Source organism: Uloborus diversus, chromosome 3 (assembly GCF_026930045.1).
Source record: "Uloborus diversus isolate 005 chromosome 3, Udiv.v.3.1, whole genome shotgun sequence".
NCBI classification, from domain to species: domain Eukaryota; kingdom Metazoa; phylum Arthropoda; class Arachnida; order Araneae; family Uloboridae; genus Uloborus; species Uloborus diversus.
The window spans coordinates 111325151-111345574 of record NC_072733.1 but is presented as its reverse complement, the minus strand read 5'-3'; the positions used below and the strand labels follow the sequence as shown (position 1 = coordinate 111345574).

The window sequence follows — 20424 nt, the reverse complement described above, 5'->3', positions numbered from 1 at the left end:
TCCATTAATATAAGCCATTAGGATATATTTTTCAAGGAAAGAAATTTCTTCATTGCTACAATCTGCACAAGTTAAGCATATGAAAACATGGGTATTTCTTTCTTTACATTAATTTGTATCCCTGAAATTCAAGTTAATGGAAGTAAGAATTCTCAATAATCAATCTTGGTTTTTAAAACAAAATCCATCTTCTTAGTTTTCAACAAAAATCTCATAGTTTCTTTATGGCTGAAAATAAACAAGGGGGCCCTTGTATAACGGGACATAAAATGTGATGTCATTACTGTTATCTGTTAAAGAGAAATGGCATTTTATGTTTGCAAGTACCGCGTCAAGTATTCACTACTGCACCAAATGCGATAAAATCGTAAATTCAGCAAAAAAAATTCTAATTTGGCAAATTTATTGGTGAACAAAAAATTCTCCAAAATTTCCATAGGAAAAAAAAATACCTCCCTTATCCTTGAAAGATTGTCAAAAATTAAGTTATACTTTATTCTGATTAAATATTTCAACAGACAAAAATACATTAAAATCAGTTTTTGGCTAAGACTTTTGAAATTTGGCTAACACTTTTAAAATTTAGCTAATTTATTGGCTAACAATTCAAAATCCTTAGCGAGTCCACTGTGTTTCAATAACGGAGGTAAAAATTTATTGTGTGACATTAATCCCTTATACTACTAAAATGAACTAAAACACAATATTAAAAAATTAAATATACTTATGTTGGCAGGTTTAAATAGATATATTTTTGATGAAATTAAAAAAACATCCTTAAATGAATCGTTCCTTAAAGTTTTTACTGTAAAAAGTGTGTGACAGAAAAGTTACACTTTTTGAAGAATGACCCTAGTTTTGATTTGTTGTCACAAGTTCAACTTGTGACAAGGAATCATAAGTTAAAAAAGAAACAAATTAAAGTTCAGGAGCTTTCTCCTCACATCTTGGTTGAAACTTAAAGAGGTATTTTTTTACTCATTGCAAAGTTAATGAATTTTCAAAATAAATTTGTAATTTTAAAGGTTGGTGTTTTTAGTTCCCATTAAAGGACAATTTAAAAAAGAAAATAAATATCATAAGAAATGTACTTATGTTTTTGAAAAGCATGTCCACAATCTTAGTCCAAGTCCTTTTAAATACCTATCAATTCATTTTCGAAAAAAAGAAAAGAAATCGGGAAAAAGGTGCTTTTTTATTCATTTATTTATCTGCAAGTTTAAGAGTGATTGGATGAAATTGCTTTACATATGTTTTTTAAACACATTTCACTTCAAATATAAATTAGGCATTTATGTTTTTAATAATATTGATGATCACTAGCACCAAGTTGTGGTTTTCCAAGAAAGAGGGTAGGAGGTGAGCGATGGGCTCAAAAAGGTTGGGAACCACTGAAAAGCACTATAAAATAAATAAGTTACAAACCTGTATCAAGTGTCAAATTACTGCAAGGTAAGCTGGCTTCATCAGGAGCAGGAACATATAGAGGATCTGGTATATTAGTACTGCTAGGTTTCAGATCTTTAATATTAGATGGCACAAAAAACTTCTTGATATCAGTTTGATGAGATGAATTTTTTATGTTGTTGCTTTTGTCTGATTCTACAAATGCTTCAGTGGTCACTTTAGATGTAAGTCTACCACCATTTCTTGTTTTTCTGCTTGCTATAAAAAAAATCCATACATTAAAAAAGAAAAAGAAATTTTAATTAAAAAAGAATTAAGGATCAGTAGAACAGTCAGAATGATTCACGAGCACACCACATAGTTACACGTATTTAAAAGTAATTTATAATTCCTAACTGAGGTGTGCAGGTAAACGGCAGTATCTACAAAAATAAGTTTCTGAGATATTTGAAGAAACGCATTTTTGATTTCCCACAAATATCAATTAAATATTGAAATTCTATTTTAGGCTATTCTATATGTTTATATCAAAGTATTTTTTGGGCAGTTTGTTTCAATTTGATTTTGCAATCAAAATTTTAATTAAAGCAGATACTGCCGTTTACCTGCACTTCGCAGTAGTAATTTTCATGCCCTTTTACTGGTAATCAGCAGTAACTGCACAATGTACTATTGAATGACCAATAATTACAAATTCATTATAATACGGAGTAGATATGTCATTACGAAGTATATTTATTGCATGCAATGTGAATAATATATTTTACTTTAAAAAATAAATAATACCGTGCATACACTTGACATAAATTTAATATAAATGAAATGAAATTTAAAAATAAAATAAAAAGGCATATGTTTTGATTGCTTACGGCATTGTCGAAAACTCTTTAATGTTCATACATTGTCACTTGGCAACTGGAAGATCCTTTAGGCATTTTTAAAACTACGACAAATCGCTTAATGTTCCGCACTTTGCAATAAAGCAATAAATATCCATGAAAATTTAGGCGAAAGAAATGCTTCGTGTGTTAATAATGGCTCTCATCGAACCAGCGGCGGATCCAGACTATGGATTTGGGAGGGGAACTTTTTTAGCAGTTTTTGTTTATGGGGGAGGGGGATATGAAATTACTCATTAAAAATAACCGTAGAAATTGAGTTTTTTCGTTGTTATATTTATATTTTTTTTAATCTTAAAATTTTCGCCAACTGATAAAGGGGTTCCGGGGGTTCTCCCCCGGAAAAATTTTGAAATTATAGCCCTAAGAATGCAGTTTTAGACGGCATCTGATGATGTTACGGGGAGGAAAGGTTTAAGGGGCTTTCCGCGGAAATTTTTAGAAATTGAAGTTTTAAAAACGCGATTATAGGCGATATTTGTTGACGGTAAGGTAAGAGACGGGACTTTTGGGGGCTGCCCTAGATGGATTTTTTTTTGTAAAATAGATCGAAATCGATCACCCCACCGCCCAATTTTTCAAAATTAAAGTTCCTAAAATGAAGTTACAGACAAATTTTGATGGTGTTACGAGCAGTGGGGATCTGGGACTCTTATCAAAAAATGTTTTAAAATTGAAGTCCTAGGAAACGAAGTTTTTAAGCGATATTCAGTGACGAAGGATTTAAATGCTCTCCCCCTTAAAATTTTTAAAAATTGCAGGCCGAGGACTGCTGATGACCTTTGAAAAAAGTGAGAAAGGTGACAAATTTGAAAACAAAGGTGACTAAAAGGTGACAAAAAAGTAACTAAAAGGTGACCAAAAGCAATTTGTTAAGAACTCAAAAAACAGAAAAGGATTATCCCTTTGTACTGACTTTTATTAAAATAGCCATGTATGCTTTTTGTAAAGATTTCTACAGTTTCACTTTCAATATATGTTTTAATTTTTTCCATCTTCTTAGTTTCTTCTTCACAATCCTTTCTTTTTTGCTCTTCTTTTTGCTTCTGTTTCAATTCCAAATCCTTTTTCCTTTTACATTCATCCATGTATGTTGTGTAATTTACGTGTGCTTGTTGTGCACATTTAATTATTTCTGGACGAATTAGTAAAGAAAGCAAATGAGGATATTCTTTTTTACAGCGTCTTTAACTATAAGTATGCTGTTTAAAAATCTTTCAGTCCTTGCTGTCTTATTTTCACCAAAAAGGTGCTTTGAAATAGAAAATAGTCTTTCAATGTCAGCATTACCATGTGATAATGCAAGTGAAGCAGGGTTGGCAAGGTTTTGGACACTACGGTTAAAACCATGGTAAAAACCCTGGTTTTTACCGTCCTGTCCAAAACCCTAGTGTCCAAAACTGTCCGAAAGTGTCCAAAACTATATTTTAAGAAAAATAGTATTGTGTGAGAAAACATCAAAAAAACAGAATAAAATGTATCAAAGTAATGTTTTATATTGAACATTTACTAGAAGTTGAGTCATTTTTTGAAATGTGCTGCTGCCAGTAGATATCAATGGTTTTGTTTTCGGATGCTTCATCATCTTTTTCCAGCTGCAAAAGTTTCCATTCATCTTGCAACTTATCAAGTGGAACATTAAAAGGCATGATTTTGGCAACCTTTATCAAATCCTTACAGCTTCTAGATTTACTTCTCTCTTTTTGATCCAAAAATTTAAAACTTTTCAGTAACTCGTTTGATATGCAACTTTTTTCTATTACATACTTGCAGGCAGTCACACAATGCTTTTTAACAGCTCTTTCTTTCAGTTTTGACAGTTCATCTGTCACCTCTCCACTAACAACCAGATCTTCAAGAGGTAGTCTGTTACCAACTGCAAACAGTTCATCCGTGTCTACGTTTAAAAAATCAACTTACTTTATGACAGAGGCTTTTATAACCCGAGCCATAAAAGTCTGAACAATGGTCTCTATTTCTTGGTACAATTTATGTATCATAGGTGCTTGGCATTGAAAGTGTTTCGTGAACTGCATAAACAAATCAGCAGATGAAAAGATAAAATGCAGCTCAGCTTTTATAGAAAGTCTTTTTAAAACATTTGCAACAGCTTTATATGACCTGCATTGCATAGCTGAATTCTTTTTTAAAGGCACATGTTTAAAAAAAATAATACTGAAGAGCATCCCACTGTTCCAGTAATCTGTTTGCTGCAGGTCCAAGGGTAAGCCAATGGGTAGTTGTGTGTTTCAGGAACTTGTGATGAGGTGTATTTAGTTGAGCTTGCACTTCTTCGAAGTCTTCCTAACGGGAAGGCCAACCATCAAAATAGCTATAGCTATAAGTACTAAGAAGAAGTTCAGATGCTTCTTCACCTAAATACTGCAATGCTTTTGACATATGCATTGTATGAATACTCGCCCAATCCAAAAAAAAGTGGACATGAGGATGAAAATTCAAATTTCATTCAATATGGTTGAAATTTTTCATACACAGTTAAAAGTATACTATTTCATATTTTATTGAAAAAAAATTTCATTTATGTCATTAACATTCTTATTTTAATTACTAAAGTGGAACTATATCAGTACAAACTAGACTGCACCAAAACTGCTTATGTTGCATGGTCTATTACAGATGAACAAATAATTCTAGAAATCTATAAAGTTTCACACATAATCTGACATTCATTAGCAACAGTTTTTTCCTGAAGAGAAATGTCTACTAATCTTCACTACAAAAGGTAAGCATATTTAATTATTCTTAATTATTGTGTCACACCCGCAACAAAAAAATGCATTTATATTTCCACAGAAAAATTTATTTGCCTAAAAGTTTTGAAACTTTGTATTCTAAAATAGTTTACTAAAGTACTTTGAATAACAAACAGAAAAAAATTAATTAATGTTTTAATTGGAGTTATTAAGCGTTGCGGGTGTGACGTGTTCCTGTTGCGGGTGTGACATTTAGTTAAAGTCACACCCGCAACATCTTTTTAAATTGAACACAAATGTAATTCTGGAATGCATGTAGATGACAGCACTAATGTTTTAACCTTTGGCCTAACCTTTGGCCTTTGACTTATTTGTCTAGACCCCAGTTAATTCAAAATTAGTATCTTTAGAGCATGTGCAGTTGATTTATTTAGTTTGGTATTCTATATTATTGGTTCTCCTAAGAAACATTTTTGTATTTCTTGATTTATAATTAAGGCAACTATTCAATAAGGTAAGATTTGTTTTTTTTTTAAATAAATTTTTAAAAAACCAAAACAATATTTTATCTTTTTTTAATATGCATAAAAGTGTGTAATTTTGCTTTCAGCATTTGACTTTTTCCCCCTTTACTTTTTAAAACAAATAATGTAATAATAGGGACAGATTATTTTTTACTTCGAATTCAAAATAAATATAAAGAAATAATAAAAATAGTAATGAAACTTTTATTAAAATATTTATTAAAAAAAACTTTGTATAAAATTCTGTCAGTTAAAGTTTTAAATGAATCAAAACTTAATGTTTTTAATTTCATTTGGGGTTAAAAAATTCAAAGAACTTCAAAAAAAAAAACATGTTCAACAATATATTCTAGGACTTGTAGTGCTATATTTATTCACTTTACACATTTTTTTTTTTTTTGCAGAAGAATGAACAGCACTGAAAGATTCCGAAATCATCGTAAAAAGATGAAAGAAAACTCGGCTAAATACTCGGAATATTTTCGAAAAGAAAGGGAAAGAAACAAAGCAAGAATAGAAATTACGAAGAAACTACTTTAAAAAATTATATCTGTGGCCATGAAAAAAAAAAAAGAAAATGTAGAGGCAAAACCAGAATGAGAGGCAGAGAAAGTGTAGAGAGAGAAAGAAATCTTCGACAAAAGGGGCCACACCATCTCCAGCTGTAGAAACGGAGTCGATGGCAATTTTTTGAAGAGCTCAAATCTTTGGTAATGCAATCCATAGACAGGTACAATCTTCTGTTAATGTCATACAACCATAAAGACTATAACATTAAAATTGCATGGTCATACATTGCAAGGACTCATAGATAAGGAGCTGTGGATGGTGTTGGTGCGGTAACAAAAAAAAAAATGGTGTCACTTGCCGTTCTACAGCTTAGAGCAACAGTCAATTCTGCATCGGATTTTGCTATTTGAGCAGAAAAGGCTCTTAAAAAAATCAGAGTACTTTATTCTGCGGAGAGCGACATCAAAAAAGATGTTGCAAAAATGCTTAACGCACGCTGCTGCCTTGTACAAAGCTATACCAAACTTACAATCGGTACACCATGTTGTACCGATCGATATGGGTACAATTCAAGTGGCAGGCACTAACTGCAGAAAGTGCACTGAAGATAGTTTCATTGCTGCCTCAGTCGGAAACGATCTCCCTTGGTAATATAAATGCTATTGGAGATTTTGTAGAATTAGTTTTGTTTTCTACCTCAAAAAAAAAAAAAAAATGGTCAATTCAAGCAAATAGATGGAGAAGACATACAAGTAGAATACTTGGAAAAAAACCCTTCAGAACATGTATACATCTGGCCCAATCAGTCAGACATATCATGGGAGAAACAGAACATTTTAATAAGAAAACTAACACCCCCTGAAATCATCAATTCTAGATTGGAAATGAGATTTATGTAAAAAAAATTTCCTTAGTTATTTGCAATTTCTCTTATTTATTACTGTGCTAATCATAAAATGTCTGATTGATAACTATTTGTGTATGTTGTTATTTTATTGGCCACACAAGTCACACCCGCAATGGGGTGTCACACCCGCAACGGCAACTTTGAATATTTTTTACAGTGAAACTAATTGAGTGAGTATCTAAATTTTTGTATAGAATAATTAGTTAAGTATTACTGTCTAACATAAAAAAAACCAGTTCGATCAGTTGATATAATTCAGAGTTTTGAATGTTTTGATCGCAAGGTGAAAATGCATGTCCTTTTTATGTCACACCCGCAACGGGTAGAAATTAATTTTTTGAAAAATAAATAAAATATCAATCAACTTGCAAATTGGCATCAATGTACCTGCAAGTAATCTTTATTGAAAAATATAAAAATTGAAACCTATACTCTAAAATATTTTTGCTGATGACTAATTTAGTTAGTGTAAATGTCACACCCGCAACTTTGGATTGGGCGTACTGCAAGTACCAATATTTATTAGGCTTTTTTGTCGTGTCTCAAGGATAATAGTGTCAAACAATCTAAAAACCTTTTTATTAACATAAGGACCATCCAAAGGAAAGCATGAGACATTTATTCATGGATAATTACTCTAGGTAAGTGCTTCACATAGCTTCTCAATCGAAATTTCACCAACTGCCTTGCCCAAGAAGAAAGTTTTGAGATGCCTTGTTGTGATGCAGCATTGGCTTTCAGACTAATATTTTATTGTTCGTAGCAGTTCTTTTTTGTCTTTGACATTGGTAGTTTCATCAAAGCTCGAAGTATAATAGGATAAACATGCTTCCTTTAACATACATTCCCGAAAATAAGGAGCAAGTCCATCTGTAGAAGGGATAGAAAGACTGGCTCTGCTCATAGGGTGCAATTGCAAGCGATAAAAAAAATTCCCTGATTTCCCAGTAGCATAGCTATTTTTCTAAAACAACAACAAGATGGGGAGGGGGCATATTTAAGACTATTTTTTAATTAATTTCACTGTTAAAGCTATCATTCACATACTTTTCAAATATTTAATTATTTTTAAAAAAAATCCTAAGACGCATTTTAAGAAAGGTGAGAAAGGTGACAAAAGTTGCAAAAGGTGACTAAAAGTAACCAAATTTTCAAAAGGTGACTAAAGGTGAGAAAGGTGACTGACTCCTCGGCCTGTTAAATTGTATTTTTTTCATTTTTAGATTTCCTATGAGAGCATTCTTGCCCTTGTCCGGAAATTTTTCGTAAGTGATGTCTTAAAAACGTGACTGCTGACCATATTTGGTAACACTAGGGTTTCGGCAGTTTTTCAAATTTGAAGCTTCAAAAAAGCAATATTAAACGATTCTTGGTGTCTTTAGAATGCAAGGTGTTAGGTAGTTATCCCCTGGAATTTTTTTGAAATTCAAGTCCCGAAAACGAGATTTGAGACACTATTTAAAGGTTTCGGCGGGGAAAAGAGGGCTTCACAATTATGAAGATTTTCTTATTTTTAGACCGACTAGGAAAAAGCAAAAAAAAAAAAGGTGGGGATGTAATTAACCAGAACTCTACACCAAATGAATACAAAAGACAGTTTAAACAGGTTTGTGTTCAAAAAGACTTATTTTGAAAGATTACTGGAAAACAGATGCAAAAAGCAAGTACGAAAATTTGGGAGACTGGAAATAGCCCTAAAGTGGATAAATTGAACTACTACTGTAAAGCTGTAATGAGCCACATCGATGAGCCTTTTAGTACGATGAAAAATATTTACTCAGTCCCCGAACTCGAATTTTTATGTAAACTTCTCATAGTCTTATAACCTATGACGTAAGCATTTAATTTTTATATTTTTCTATAACTGCCTGTACATTCCTGCATGGCCGGATCCTCGATTTTTCAGAACTGGAGCAAAACCTAAATCCTGCCACCCTTTATCCACCTTTGTTGAACTTTTATATCGAGGTTCAACGAGAAAACAACAGAAATAGTGTAAATTTGCATCTTCCTAGAAGTTGTCTCCCGGCGACTGGGGGGGAGGGGTGACAAAGGGTATCGATATGTAAAAAAGGTAAGCCAAGGGTATTGGCTTGCTGCTGCCAAGATCCGGCAGTGCGATTTCTGTATTCCCACAAGTAGGCACGAATTCATTTATTAAGCAATTCCTGTTTTTCTGTATCAAAGCATGTATCAAATACTGAAAACAAAGTTTGTCAACAATGAGATGTTCTCGTTTTAGTTTAGTGTCAATTCCAAGTGTCTTTTTTTAGTAAAAAAAAATTGCATTCGTTTTATTAATCTAATTTTGTTGCACTATAATAGGAGATTAGTTGGTACAGTTATCACTTATTAAATGTTTCTCCTAGGATGAATTCCCTCCAAGCTATGTTAACAAATAGAAAAAATTAATCTTTAAAATGTCAATTACTGGTGGTTTTACCTTACCCTGTTTTCTGAACAGTTTTTGGTTTACTTGGGTTTTTGTGTTTTGGAAAAGGACATTTCCCAGTTCCACTTTTGCAATTTTTTGCTCTTTGGATCCGCTTTTGCAATTCTCTTCTCGCTTTTCACCGCGCCTTTCTGCAAGTTCAATTTCTATGAAACAGAAGAATTTTCCCGCACTCTATTCTAAAAGTTTTTAGGTACATATGAGATTGGGGGTGGGGGTACATTCCTCCAGTTCCCCTCGGTGGATCCGCTTCTGCTATTGTCTAATTGTTTTTCCTTGAGCCTTTCGTCAAGTTCTAAAAAAAACAGTAAAAAAAAATCATGTACGTTGTTTTTTGATCAGTTTTAGGATCACTTGGGATTTTTTTTTTTTGAAGGGAGAGGAGAACATTCCCTAGTTCCCCTCCATGGATCCGCTTTTGCAATTCTCTCTTAACTTTTCCTTGCGCTTTTTTCTTCGAGTTCAAGTTCTATAAAACAGAAGAATTTTGCTGTATTCTGTTGTGAAAATGTTTAGGTACACGTGAGATTTTGGGGGGAGGGGAATATTCCCCCAGTTCTCCCACGGATCTGCCATCCGCCTCTGCTATTGCCTGATCGTTCTTCCTGGAGTCTATTTTCAAGTTCAACTTCTATAAAACAATATCTTCCTATTCTCTGTTCTAAAACCTTTTTAGTACACATGATATGTTGGGGGAGGGTAACATTTCTCCAGTTCCCCTCCGTGGATCTGCTTCTGTTGTTTTCTAATCGCTTTTCCAGGAGTTTTTCTTCAAGTTCAAGTTCTATAAAATAGAAGAATTTTCCTGCACTCTGTTGTGAAAATTTTTAGCTATATAGGATTTGGGGGGGGGGGGGGCATTAACTCAGTTCCCCTCCGTGGATCTGCTTCTGCTGTTATCTAATTGCTTTTCCTGATACCTTGGTTCACGTTAGAAAAAAACGGAAAAAATTTTCTGTACTCCTGTTTCCTGAATTGTTTTATGTACACTTGGGATTTTTTTTGAAGGGGGGGGGGACATTCCCACAGTTCTCCTATTTGAATCTGCTTTTGAAATTCTCTCCTCGCTTTTCCTGGCACTCTTCTTAAAGTTCAAGTTTTAAAAAATGGAAGAATTGTGCTGCATTCTGTTCTGAAAATTTTTAGGTACACTTAGGATTTTGGAGGGGGAACGTTCCCCCAGTTCCCCTCCCAGGGATCCGCGCCTGCATCGAACTACTAAAAGTGCAGCAGCTTAGTATATATAAAAAATTGTGAAAAATATAGTCTGCGACAGAACAAAACAAATGGAACAGAATCGTTCTGTTGGTACACGTTTATTTATCGACTGCCGAGCATTACTTGTGTTTACTCGTATGTTATCTTCTATAACTGTACATTAGCAAAAAATAATTTTGTTTTATTGTTTTTAGAACACGGATATGAAGAATCAAAGATTTTTTTAAAAAATATTTGAGGGCTGTGAAATTACAAAACGTTTTCTTCGACTTTATTTGAAATAAAGTATGATTATTTTTCCCCAAGTATCTCCCCCTTTTAAGTATCTCTTTCGCTCAAGGACGAGAGACGGTAATTCCCAAATTTTGCCGAAAGATAAAATACGACCTAGCACGCATACCTACATCTAATGAGAAGCGACTAGGAATCATTTTAAAAAATGCAATATTTTCTCTAAATTTGCCAAATCAAGGAAATTTTTGAGAAGTCACACAATGACCTCCCATCAGGGCGTTACTGCTTGCTCTTAGTTAAGCTAAAAAGAAATTGCGAAAACCGTTTACGTGTCTTGGTTCAAGTTTTGGGGGCGATTCATTTTTATACCATTCTCCAAACAATGGTTATGGGCAGGTTTAGAGCAGTAAGTACATACTGCTGATTACCTGCATAATGTAGCGATAATATCAGTTACTGCTAATCACAACTGATAAAAAAAAATGCTTTTATTTAGCGCTAACCAAATAAACATGTTTGCACCATAAAACTGAAGAAACATCGATTTGAAAAATTCCAAAAAAAAAAAAGAAAATGGAAAAAATTGCAGTTACTGTCATTTACCCTCCCACGGTAGAAGGATCATAGGCAAAAAATTTCATGAAAATCAAAAAAGTTGCAGTTACTGCCGTTTGCCTGCCCACGGGAGAAAGTTTTCGTTCTTCCGTGTGCAGGTAAAGAGCAGTATGTACATACTGCCGATTTCCCGCAAAATGTTGCTAAAAAAGCAGTTACTGCTAATTACCACTGATAAAAAAATGCCTTTTCTTCTGCGGCAGCCAAATAAAAATGTTTGTACCATAAAACTATAATAATAAAGATTTCAAAAATGCAAAAAAATGAAAATCGAAAAATCTGCAGTTACTGCCGTTTACCTGCACACGGCAGTATACCTTCTGCATTTTTGCTACTAAACATTGCATGTATCCTTGTGAGCATTTAGTATATTAAACTAGCTGAAAAAATGCTGCAAGAAAGGTTTGACTCTGCAAATAAAATTCCCAATACAACATTTAATCACTGCTTTATGCCATCGTATTTAAATATTATCACTGTAAAATTATTGTCCCCTAGCAATAGGTATGAAGAATAGTGTGTTACTAAAAAGACTATCAAAAGAAAATGCCCATTTTTGTCAAAAAAGTTATTACATAGCTTGTGTTGATCACTAAATTTAGAACCCCTGCCATTGTCTTGCTTCTAGTACATTTTCAAAGTATCAAATTATGAATGTGACTTGGTAAAGCATTCCAAAACGCCATATACTTGAGTCACCATTACAACTATAGGACTACTAGGTGAGTTCATTTTTTCAAAACTACACTTAAACAAGAAATAAAAAAAGCACTTTTTAAAATTTAAATTTTGTATATGTAATGTTTTTGCATATGTTTAAGGCAATTTAGATACATTAATATAAAGAGCACATGTTTGTGTGTATAGAAAATTTGTGTGTGTAGATAGTCTATAAATTAATTACTTAAACTGTCAATCAAGTATGAACTACTCATTCATGTCCAAATATTTCTAAGTTATCAAATTAAAATAGTTTTTTTTTTATACTTAAAATATGTTTTTTCAGTATAATATATTATATAGGCCATTTAAGAAAGTGCAATGAAGTTTTCACTTTTTATTTCTGTTTCAGTGCGTAAATTAACTAGCAAAATTGCTCAATTTCAAAGACCTGTATCTCTTTTACAAACCAAATACACAAAAAAATATATATAACATGTATAGTACTTGAATGGAATATTCAATTGGCCAAGAAATTTCATTTTTAATTCCATCCCCTTTTGGTTTACAGGGGTCTAAAAATGTCATTTTTCTCAATTTTCTGATCTTTGAGGAGCTGTAATTTATAAAGGGTAAACAAACACACAATTACAGCTATATTTTCTCATTAGTATGACTCCAATGATTAGTTTTTGCCATATTTCACTCTGTGTTTTTATCCCCTAAGCGAGTTATGACCCTTTGAAATGAGTAAAAATTTTACATTTGACCTAGAACTTTATAGTATCTGTATATTAATGTATCTAAATTCTGTTGCCATTATTTTAATTATTAAGTTACAGTCACGTAACTCAGCATGTAAGACTATCATCTTATGCACTTTAACATCAAGGCGTAAAATTAACTGCCATAAATGTAATTCAAATAGATTTTGGCCAAAATGCCATGGTCTAAAAGTCCCATTTTTGACTACGAAAATGACTTTTGATGACCATTAAAAAAATCAAGGGTTAAGGTTAGAGAAAAAAATATAAGTGGTTTTAAACATCATTCATATGCATCTTTTTCGGATAGGAGTTTCGAAAAAATTAAAAATGGTCGAGCGCACTCATCCGTTGAATTTGTATGGAATTGACCCTCCTATTTTGAAGCATTTATATGCATCTCATAATCTTTTTATAATTGATTTTGTGTGTGAATGTAACCTCCGTTACATCGTAATTCACCATCAATTTAATCATTTTAAATCAGTTTATTTCTGATAACACGATTTAAAAATTAAGAAAAGTTTTTCTTTAACCTATTTATGTTTTTTTTTTATGATGCCATGGAATTGCTCATTACAATGTCAATTAAGGCAGGTAACTTTTTTCACTCCCCCCTCCCCCGCTTTTAATGTTTGACTGTAATTATACTTTTAAAATGCATTATTTTGGAACAAATACTTAACACTTTGAATTTGATGAAATGTACATTGATATGACTGCATAATATTTTACAAGCATAATTTTGTATGATTCTATATTTACAGAGCAATCAGTTTCCATATAGCAAGGTAGCAGCACTTTGTTGAAGGGGATCAAATATTTTATGAACAGAAATAAACTGCATAGAGTTAAAAGTTATATTCACATTACTATTACACAAACACGATAAAATTAGTTCTTTTACATTTCCATACAAAGCAATAATGCTAAGTAACTACAATTATTCTCTGCAATATAATGAATTTATTCGCTTTAATGGTGCAAAGAAGAAAATTTGAAACTCATGTCATTAATTTTTTATACTTTTAAGATGCATACCTCAAGTAAAAATAGCAAGAAGTGACTCATGAAATGGAATGCAACGTGTGCCAACAGTGCAGCATTGCTAGTAACAAGGCCAATAAGATGCTTGGGTTTATCAATAGATCTATTTCAAACAAATCTAAAGAAGTTCTTCTGCCCTTATATAGAAGTTTGGTAAGGCCTCATTTGAAGTATGATGTTCAGTTTTGGTTTCCTTATCTTAAGAAAGACATTAACGTATTGGAAAGGGTTCAAAGGCGGGCTGAAGGCTAATAAATGGACTTTCTCACTTAGACTATGATTCCAGGCTTAGAAGGCTAAAAATGTACAGTCTTGAGCAAAGAAGAGATCGAGGGGACATGATTCAGTTGTTTAAATTTATTAAAATGAAAGATGTTACGGGGCTGAAGTTTAGCACTGAAAACAGGACAAGGGGTCATTGTTTTAAGCTTTTTAAATCTCAGGCTAACATGGATGTTAGGAAAAATTATTATTTTAGCAGGGTAGTGGAACCTTGGAACAGTTTACCAGAAGGGGTGGTAATGAGCAAGGGAGTAGATAGTTTTAAGAGGGTCATTGATCTTCACTGGGGATTGTAAATTGACTAGGACCAGTCTAGCTGGGCCCAGAGCCTGTTGCTGGTCGTCACTTTTGTATTTGTATTTGTGTATTGAAATCTTTTCATAATTTTTAATTTTGTACGATTCGATTGTTTACAGGACGAATAGCACCTACGTTCTGATTATTTAGTATAAACAAAAAAATAATACATGTAAACCACTATAAGCAGAACAATCAGACTCCTAAAATTTACACATTTGTAACATTCGTTACACAAGTGAAAGACAGCGGAAACAACAAACTTTCTTACTTTTGTTCATTTTACAGCATAAATAACTCTTATGCCATCTAAAATAAATCTAATATTTTCTAAGTAAGCCTCCCATGCATGTAAGAGTCTATAGCTGACTGCTAGACAGTTGGAGATAAGAGAAAACGTAGGTTTTCTTTCAAATTTTGAAGAAAACTTTAGGCCGAGACTCCGCTGCCGGCTGGCTGGCAGCCTAGTCGCCACAGCTAGGATGCCGGCTGGTACACGTGACCTGTTTGACGGGTTTTCACGTCACTGTCGTAGCCTACGAGGATGCAACGCTTCTCTGTTTGAGGAGCCTGTCATTTTCGACCGATTTCCGAAGCTGAAAGGGGACCAGAAATATAGTTCAGTTTGAGCCGATAGATGGAGCTTTTAGCGTTGCCCACAAACCGCACGATTGCATATGTTTGCATGCTAAAAAGCGGTTTTGCTTTCGCTTTGAAGAGCAAATAATTGATAAAATTGAAGATGAAAGGAAATATTGTTGGATACTTTACAGTTCAGCTTCTAAGGTACTTCAATGAAAGAATGTCCCTCCAAATAATGTTCATAATAAGTTTTAAATAGTGCTGTTACACATTTTTAAATTACGTAAAATAAAAAACATATTTTAAATCGAATTGCATTATTACTATGGACGTATCTAGAGGGCGGCAAGAAGGGCAGCCGCCCCTTTAAATTGGGAAAACGTATTTTAAAATAAAGCATGAAATTTCAAAAAAATTGATAATTGACATGTTTCAATTTCTCAATTTACTGATAATTTGGCTCTAGTGACCTGATTTTTAAAGTATAAATTTTTTCTTTGGGAGCTAAAGCAAATATAGATAATTTCAACTGCGTATTTCAGTCATATAAATTGTAATTGGCATTCGGGGTGGGGGGATTTTTTAATTATGTTTTATTTATTTATTACTCTATTTTACTTTTTTAATTAATTTTATTTTATTGTTTACATTTTATTTCATTTAACTTTTTAGTTTGCGTGTGTGTGCGGGTTTATGGGGTATGTCAAAGGCACTTTTCGAATAAAGTAATAATTATAACAATAATTAAAAATAAATAAGTAAGTAAATAAAAATATTCAAATAAAGAAATCTTTACTAATAATAAAGCTGAAAGTCTCTGTCCGGAGGATGTCAGGATATCTGTAGGATGTCTGGATCTCTGTGACGCGCATAGCGCCTAGACCGTTCGGCCGATTTTCATGAAATTTGTCACAAAATTAGTTTGTAGCATGGGGGTGTGCACCTCGAAGCGATTTTTCGAAAATTCGATTTTGTTCTTTTTCTATTCCAATTTTAAGCCCATTTTTCACAGAAATTTAATAAAATGGGAAAGAATTTGTTCTGAAAATTATCTTTCTTTATCTTTCTTTTCTTTACTTCTTTATCCTTCTTCTTTTCTTTTCTTTTTAAATAAGAAACCTGCAAGTCTCTCTGCATGGATGTTTGGATTTCTGTGACGCGCATAGAGCCTAGACCGTTCGGCCGATTTTCATGAAATTTGGCACAAAGTTAGTTTGTAGCATAGGGGTGTGCACCTCGAAGCGATTTTTCGAAAATTCTATTTTGTTCTTTTTCTATTCCAATTTTAAGCCCATTTTTCACAGAAATTTATTAAAATGGTGAAGAATTTGTTCTGAAATTATCTTTCTTTTCTTTACTTCTTTATCTTTCTTCTTTTCTTTTCTTTTTAAATAACAAACATGAAAGTCTCTCTGTATGGATGTTTGGATCTCTGTGACGCGCATAGCGCCTAGACCGTTCGGCCGATTTTCATGAAATTTGGCACAAAGTTAGTTTGTAGCATGGGGTGTGCACCTCGAAGCGATTTTTTGAAAATTCGATTTTGTTCTTTTTCTCTTCCAATTTTAAGAACAAAAATATCATAAGATGGACGAGTAAATTTCGAAATTATCATAACGTGGAACCGTAACATGGGCACAAGACAATTAGCGAGATGCGAAATTATCATAACGTGGAACCGTAACATGGGTACAAGCCAGTTGGCGAGAAAATTCACCATACATTATTTGTAAATGTACGGGCGAACCAAAAGACCTTTTAATTTTTCTATTACGGGCAAAGCCGTGCGGGTACCACTAGTAAATAAATAAACAGAAAGAAACATGAGCTACAAAAAAGGAACAGAGTCGAGATTTTATTTTTAGTAGTGGGGGGGGGCACCCCTGATTGGCTTGGATTCTCACTAAAAAATAAAATTTTTTTGATTATCTAGATAGGTCCGCTGTTTCAGAGGGTAGGAGAAGCTGAAAAGCAACTATAAAATCTCTCTACTAAATTAGCTGGATTATCGTTCTCTCCTGCTCCCCCCTTAAAATTTAATGTTTTTAAAGAGGTGCAAATATTTTTTATTTTAAATACATTTTAACTTTTGGAGCTTAAAGGAAAGCCTATGCCAAAGCATAAGATGTGATGTTATTTAGCAATTTTATTCAGTACATATACATGGCCACAGGGATCCCAACGCTCCCCCTCCCCCTACAGGACTGATGAAATTAGCTTCCGTATAAAAATTATCCTCCTTCAAAATTAGAATGGCGGAACTGGCACCATGAGTGTCTCTTCATAGGCACTTCTGACACAAAGAGACCGCACCGCTGTTTCTTTCTTTTTGGAGTGTGTGTGGGGGGGCTGGGGAGTAATGTTGAAGGTTTTCAATCTTATTTTATTGCTACTACAAAGCCCATCCGCCCTATACAGACCTCTCAACTGCTAGGAAACACTCCCAAAGAACGAAGCTCTCCAAACCCTCTAAAATGACCCTCCTAAAGCAAGAGGGTTATTAACGCAGACTGCCTTATTGATCTTATTTTTTTCCGGAGGAGGGGCTGTGGGTAATTTTTGAAGGCTTTTTATAGTGCAATCTCAGTTACGAGCCCCAGTGGGTTCTCCTAACATATCACACACTATATCTATCCTGCACTATCCAAAAATTTTATCCTTTTTAAATAGTGCAAGATGAGTGGCTCTGATAAAAAGATGTATGACCTTGAGATAGTTCATTTCTGTGTGGAAAAAGATAGGAGTGCCATGATGGCAGAAATTGCTCTGGGGGGAGAGGTTAAAAATTTTAAAAATCTCATTTTTTGGGGGGGGGGGGGGGCTTGCTACCGGGTCGTGCTCCATAGCATTTGAGAGTCATCCTGGGGAAATACTTCTGATTTGGGTGCACACGGGGTACAAGTGCAGTCTTTTCCCCTGAAATTGACAAGGGGTAATTTGGGTAGTCTTGTCATTGGGGGCCGCTCTATAGCATTCGAATAGGCGATTCAATACATAGCGCATGATCTCAGTGGCGGATCCAGACGATCCTGTTGGGAGGGGCGAATGAGTCATGCATTATATAGAGGGGAATCGACTTACGAAAATAATAATTTCCCAAACTGTATTAACTGAAGCATGACGTGTTTTTTCTTTTTTTTTTCTTTCAAAATATGTAATGATTCAAAGGGTTTGAAGAAAGATGTAAGTGTTTCAAGCACGAAGAATAAAAAATTGAAAAAAAAAGGAAGATTTCTCCTACTAATATTCTAGATCCTGGTCTGGATCAGGATCCATTATCCAAATTAAACCTATTTACTCTTAATTTGTTTGAGGACTCGTGAAGTATTTTCAGTAGCCATTTAGGTCCTCAATTGTACTTTTTTCCTTATGAACAAAGGTTGCAGTGTCAAGATGACTACTTTTTTACCAGTCTTCGTACCGAACACAATGAAATACAAATATTGCATTTGTAAATAAAATTTGAAGATAGTATTGGATTTTTTTTGTTTGAGCTGTTTAACATTCGCACATAAGTAGGAAAGTAGTAGGAGAGTTGTCGGGCATTCCCTGAAATATTTTGTTAGGAACGCATTTTCAGACTATTTGTTGGTTAACAGGAAGATTATTTCAATATAAATGTGAATATGTGTTTGACATCTCATTACGTCAGAATATTCACCAAATTCCAAGCCACGCTTACTCTTTTGAACACTAGGTGGCAGGGCTGCACGGGGTCACTCAAAACTTCCGGCGGAAGGCTTATTTTTACTGCTTTTTACGAGGAATTGCTCTGTTTACGTATCTGTAATTTGATTGAATTTTTTAAATTAATCATGAATTTCAAAGGCGCAAAATTTTCGTAAAAAGAGGGGATGTTGTTCTGCTTTCGGGTACAGCATGAGGACAGGAGCAAATAAGATGTCAGAAATAAAGATGTTCAAATTTCTAAAGGTCCTGATCGTCGAATCAAAGCCAATGCTTTAAAGCGAAAGGATTGAATCTTAATGAATATTATGTAGTAAACACACTTTGTACGAGGTATTTACGAGCTGGAAACATTCACCTTAATTTCATCAGCTTTGTATTTTTACTGTAATGTGTGAAGATCTATATTGATCTACATTAAATTGATTATTAGAAAAACTCAACCTGAACAATTTTTTATTTGCTTCCTGCAAAGCTGAAAGTTTCCAGTGTTTTGACGGGTTTCAAACAGTTTGATTTGTATGATTAAAATAAAGAACCACTATTCATTACCTCATGAGAAAAAACTTCCCATAGCTCGAACTATCAATAACTCGAACCATTTAGCCCGTCTCTTGGGACTTCGAGTTATTGACGGTACTTTAATATTAGGCGCTCAAATTGTAAACAAATTTAGATATTCGACAATCGGTAAACAAACACATTAATTAAAGTTATAGTATAGTATCATAGTACAGCTATTGGTATTAGATTCAAAGCAATTTTAACGCAGGAGAAAGCACTCGGAGATTAAATTTAAATTTTGTTATCTTTCAATTTTTTTTATGCCTATCACTCTTGCTACAGAAGCAAGTTGATTAAACAAAAAAAAAAAGTGATGAACAAATATGTAATAAAATATATTAAATATCAAACCTGAAAATTAGGTAGCAACTGTAATAAGTGTGTGTGAACTGAAAAGCTACAACAGGAGAATTGATTGAATATATGACACCAAAACTCCCTGTCATAGCCATTCTGTGTGAACACAGTGCAGAAAAGCTTCCATCTTTGAAAAAATAGCTTCAACTTAAGAATAGTCATTACAATTCACAACGTACTTGCAATCCAGTAGAATTGTGATTCTTGAAAGCAGACTTTGTATCAACTTTATTTCTGTTTAGGAGGTATTCATAAATGCTTATCATTGAAATCGCGGTAATGATCGACAAACGAAGACTCGTTTTTTTTTTTTTTCTTATTTCTGTATTTAAAGGATCAGGAAAATCACATCCGTTGATCGACAATTTTTGAGAATAGCAAAGCCTATTATACTCATTTCATGCATTAAAATACGCAAAAGACATGATTCTACCTAGAACTGAAAGAAAACAAAATTGCCTGAACACTGTAAACATCAATCGTTAGCAATAGATTCGCCATCCATTTACTAAAGGATCGGTAAGGTCACAGCCATTGAAAGATAATTTTTAACAATAACTAAGTTTGTCTTTCTTATTTAATGCATTGAAATACGCAGAAGACATTATTCTGCTTTTTAAAGAAGCACAACAAAATCGCTTTCGCTATGAACACCTATCTCTAGCAATGGAGATCGGCGCTTAACCGGAAATAAGACTCGCTAC

General features: G+C 33.5%; 1 protein-coding gene across 1 annotated transcript in view; it reads right to left on the bottom strand.

Annotated features, from left to right (window-relative positions):
• Positions 1-14944, bottom strand: part of LOC129218562 (N-lysine methyltransferase KMT5A-like) — a 49538-nt gene extending 34594 nt beyond the window's left edge. Inside the window, exons 1-2 of the mRNA XM_054852870.1 lie at positions 14802-14944; positions 1426-1665 (exon numbers count right to left, since the gene is read on the bottom strand). Coding sequence (XP_054708845.1) covers positions 1426-1665; positions 14802-14811 — 250 coding nt within the window. The 5' untranslated portion in view covers positions 14812-14944. The remainder of the gene's footprint in view (positions 1-1425; positions 1666-14801) is intronic.
• Between the last annotated feature and the right edge of the window lie 5480 nt (positions 14945-20424).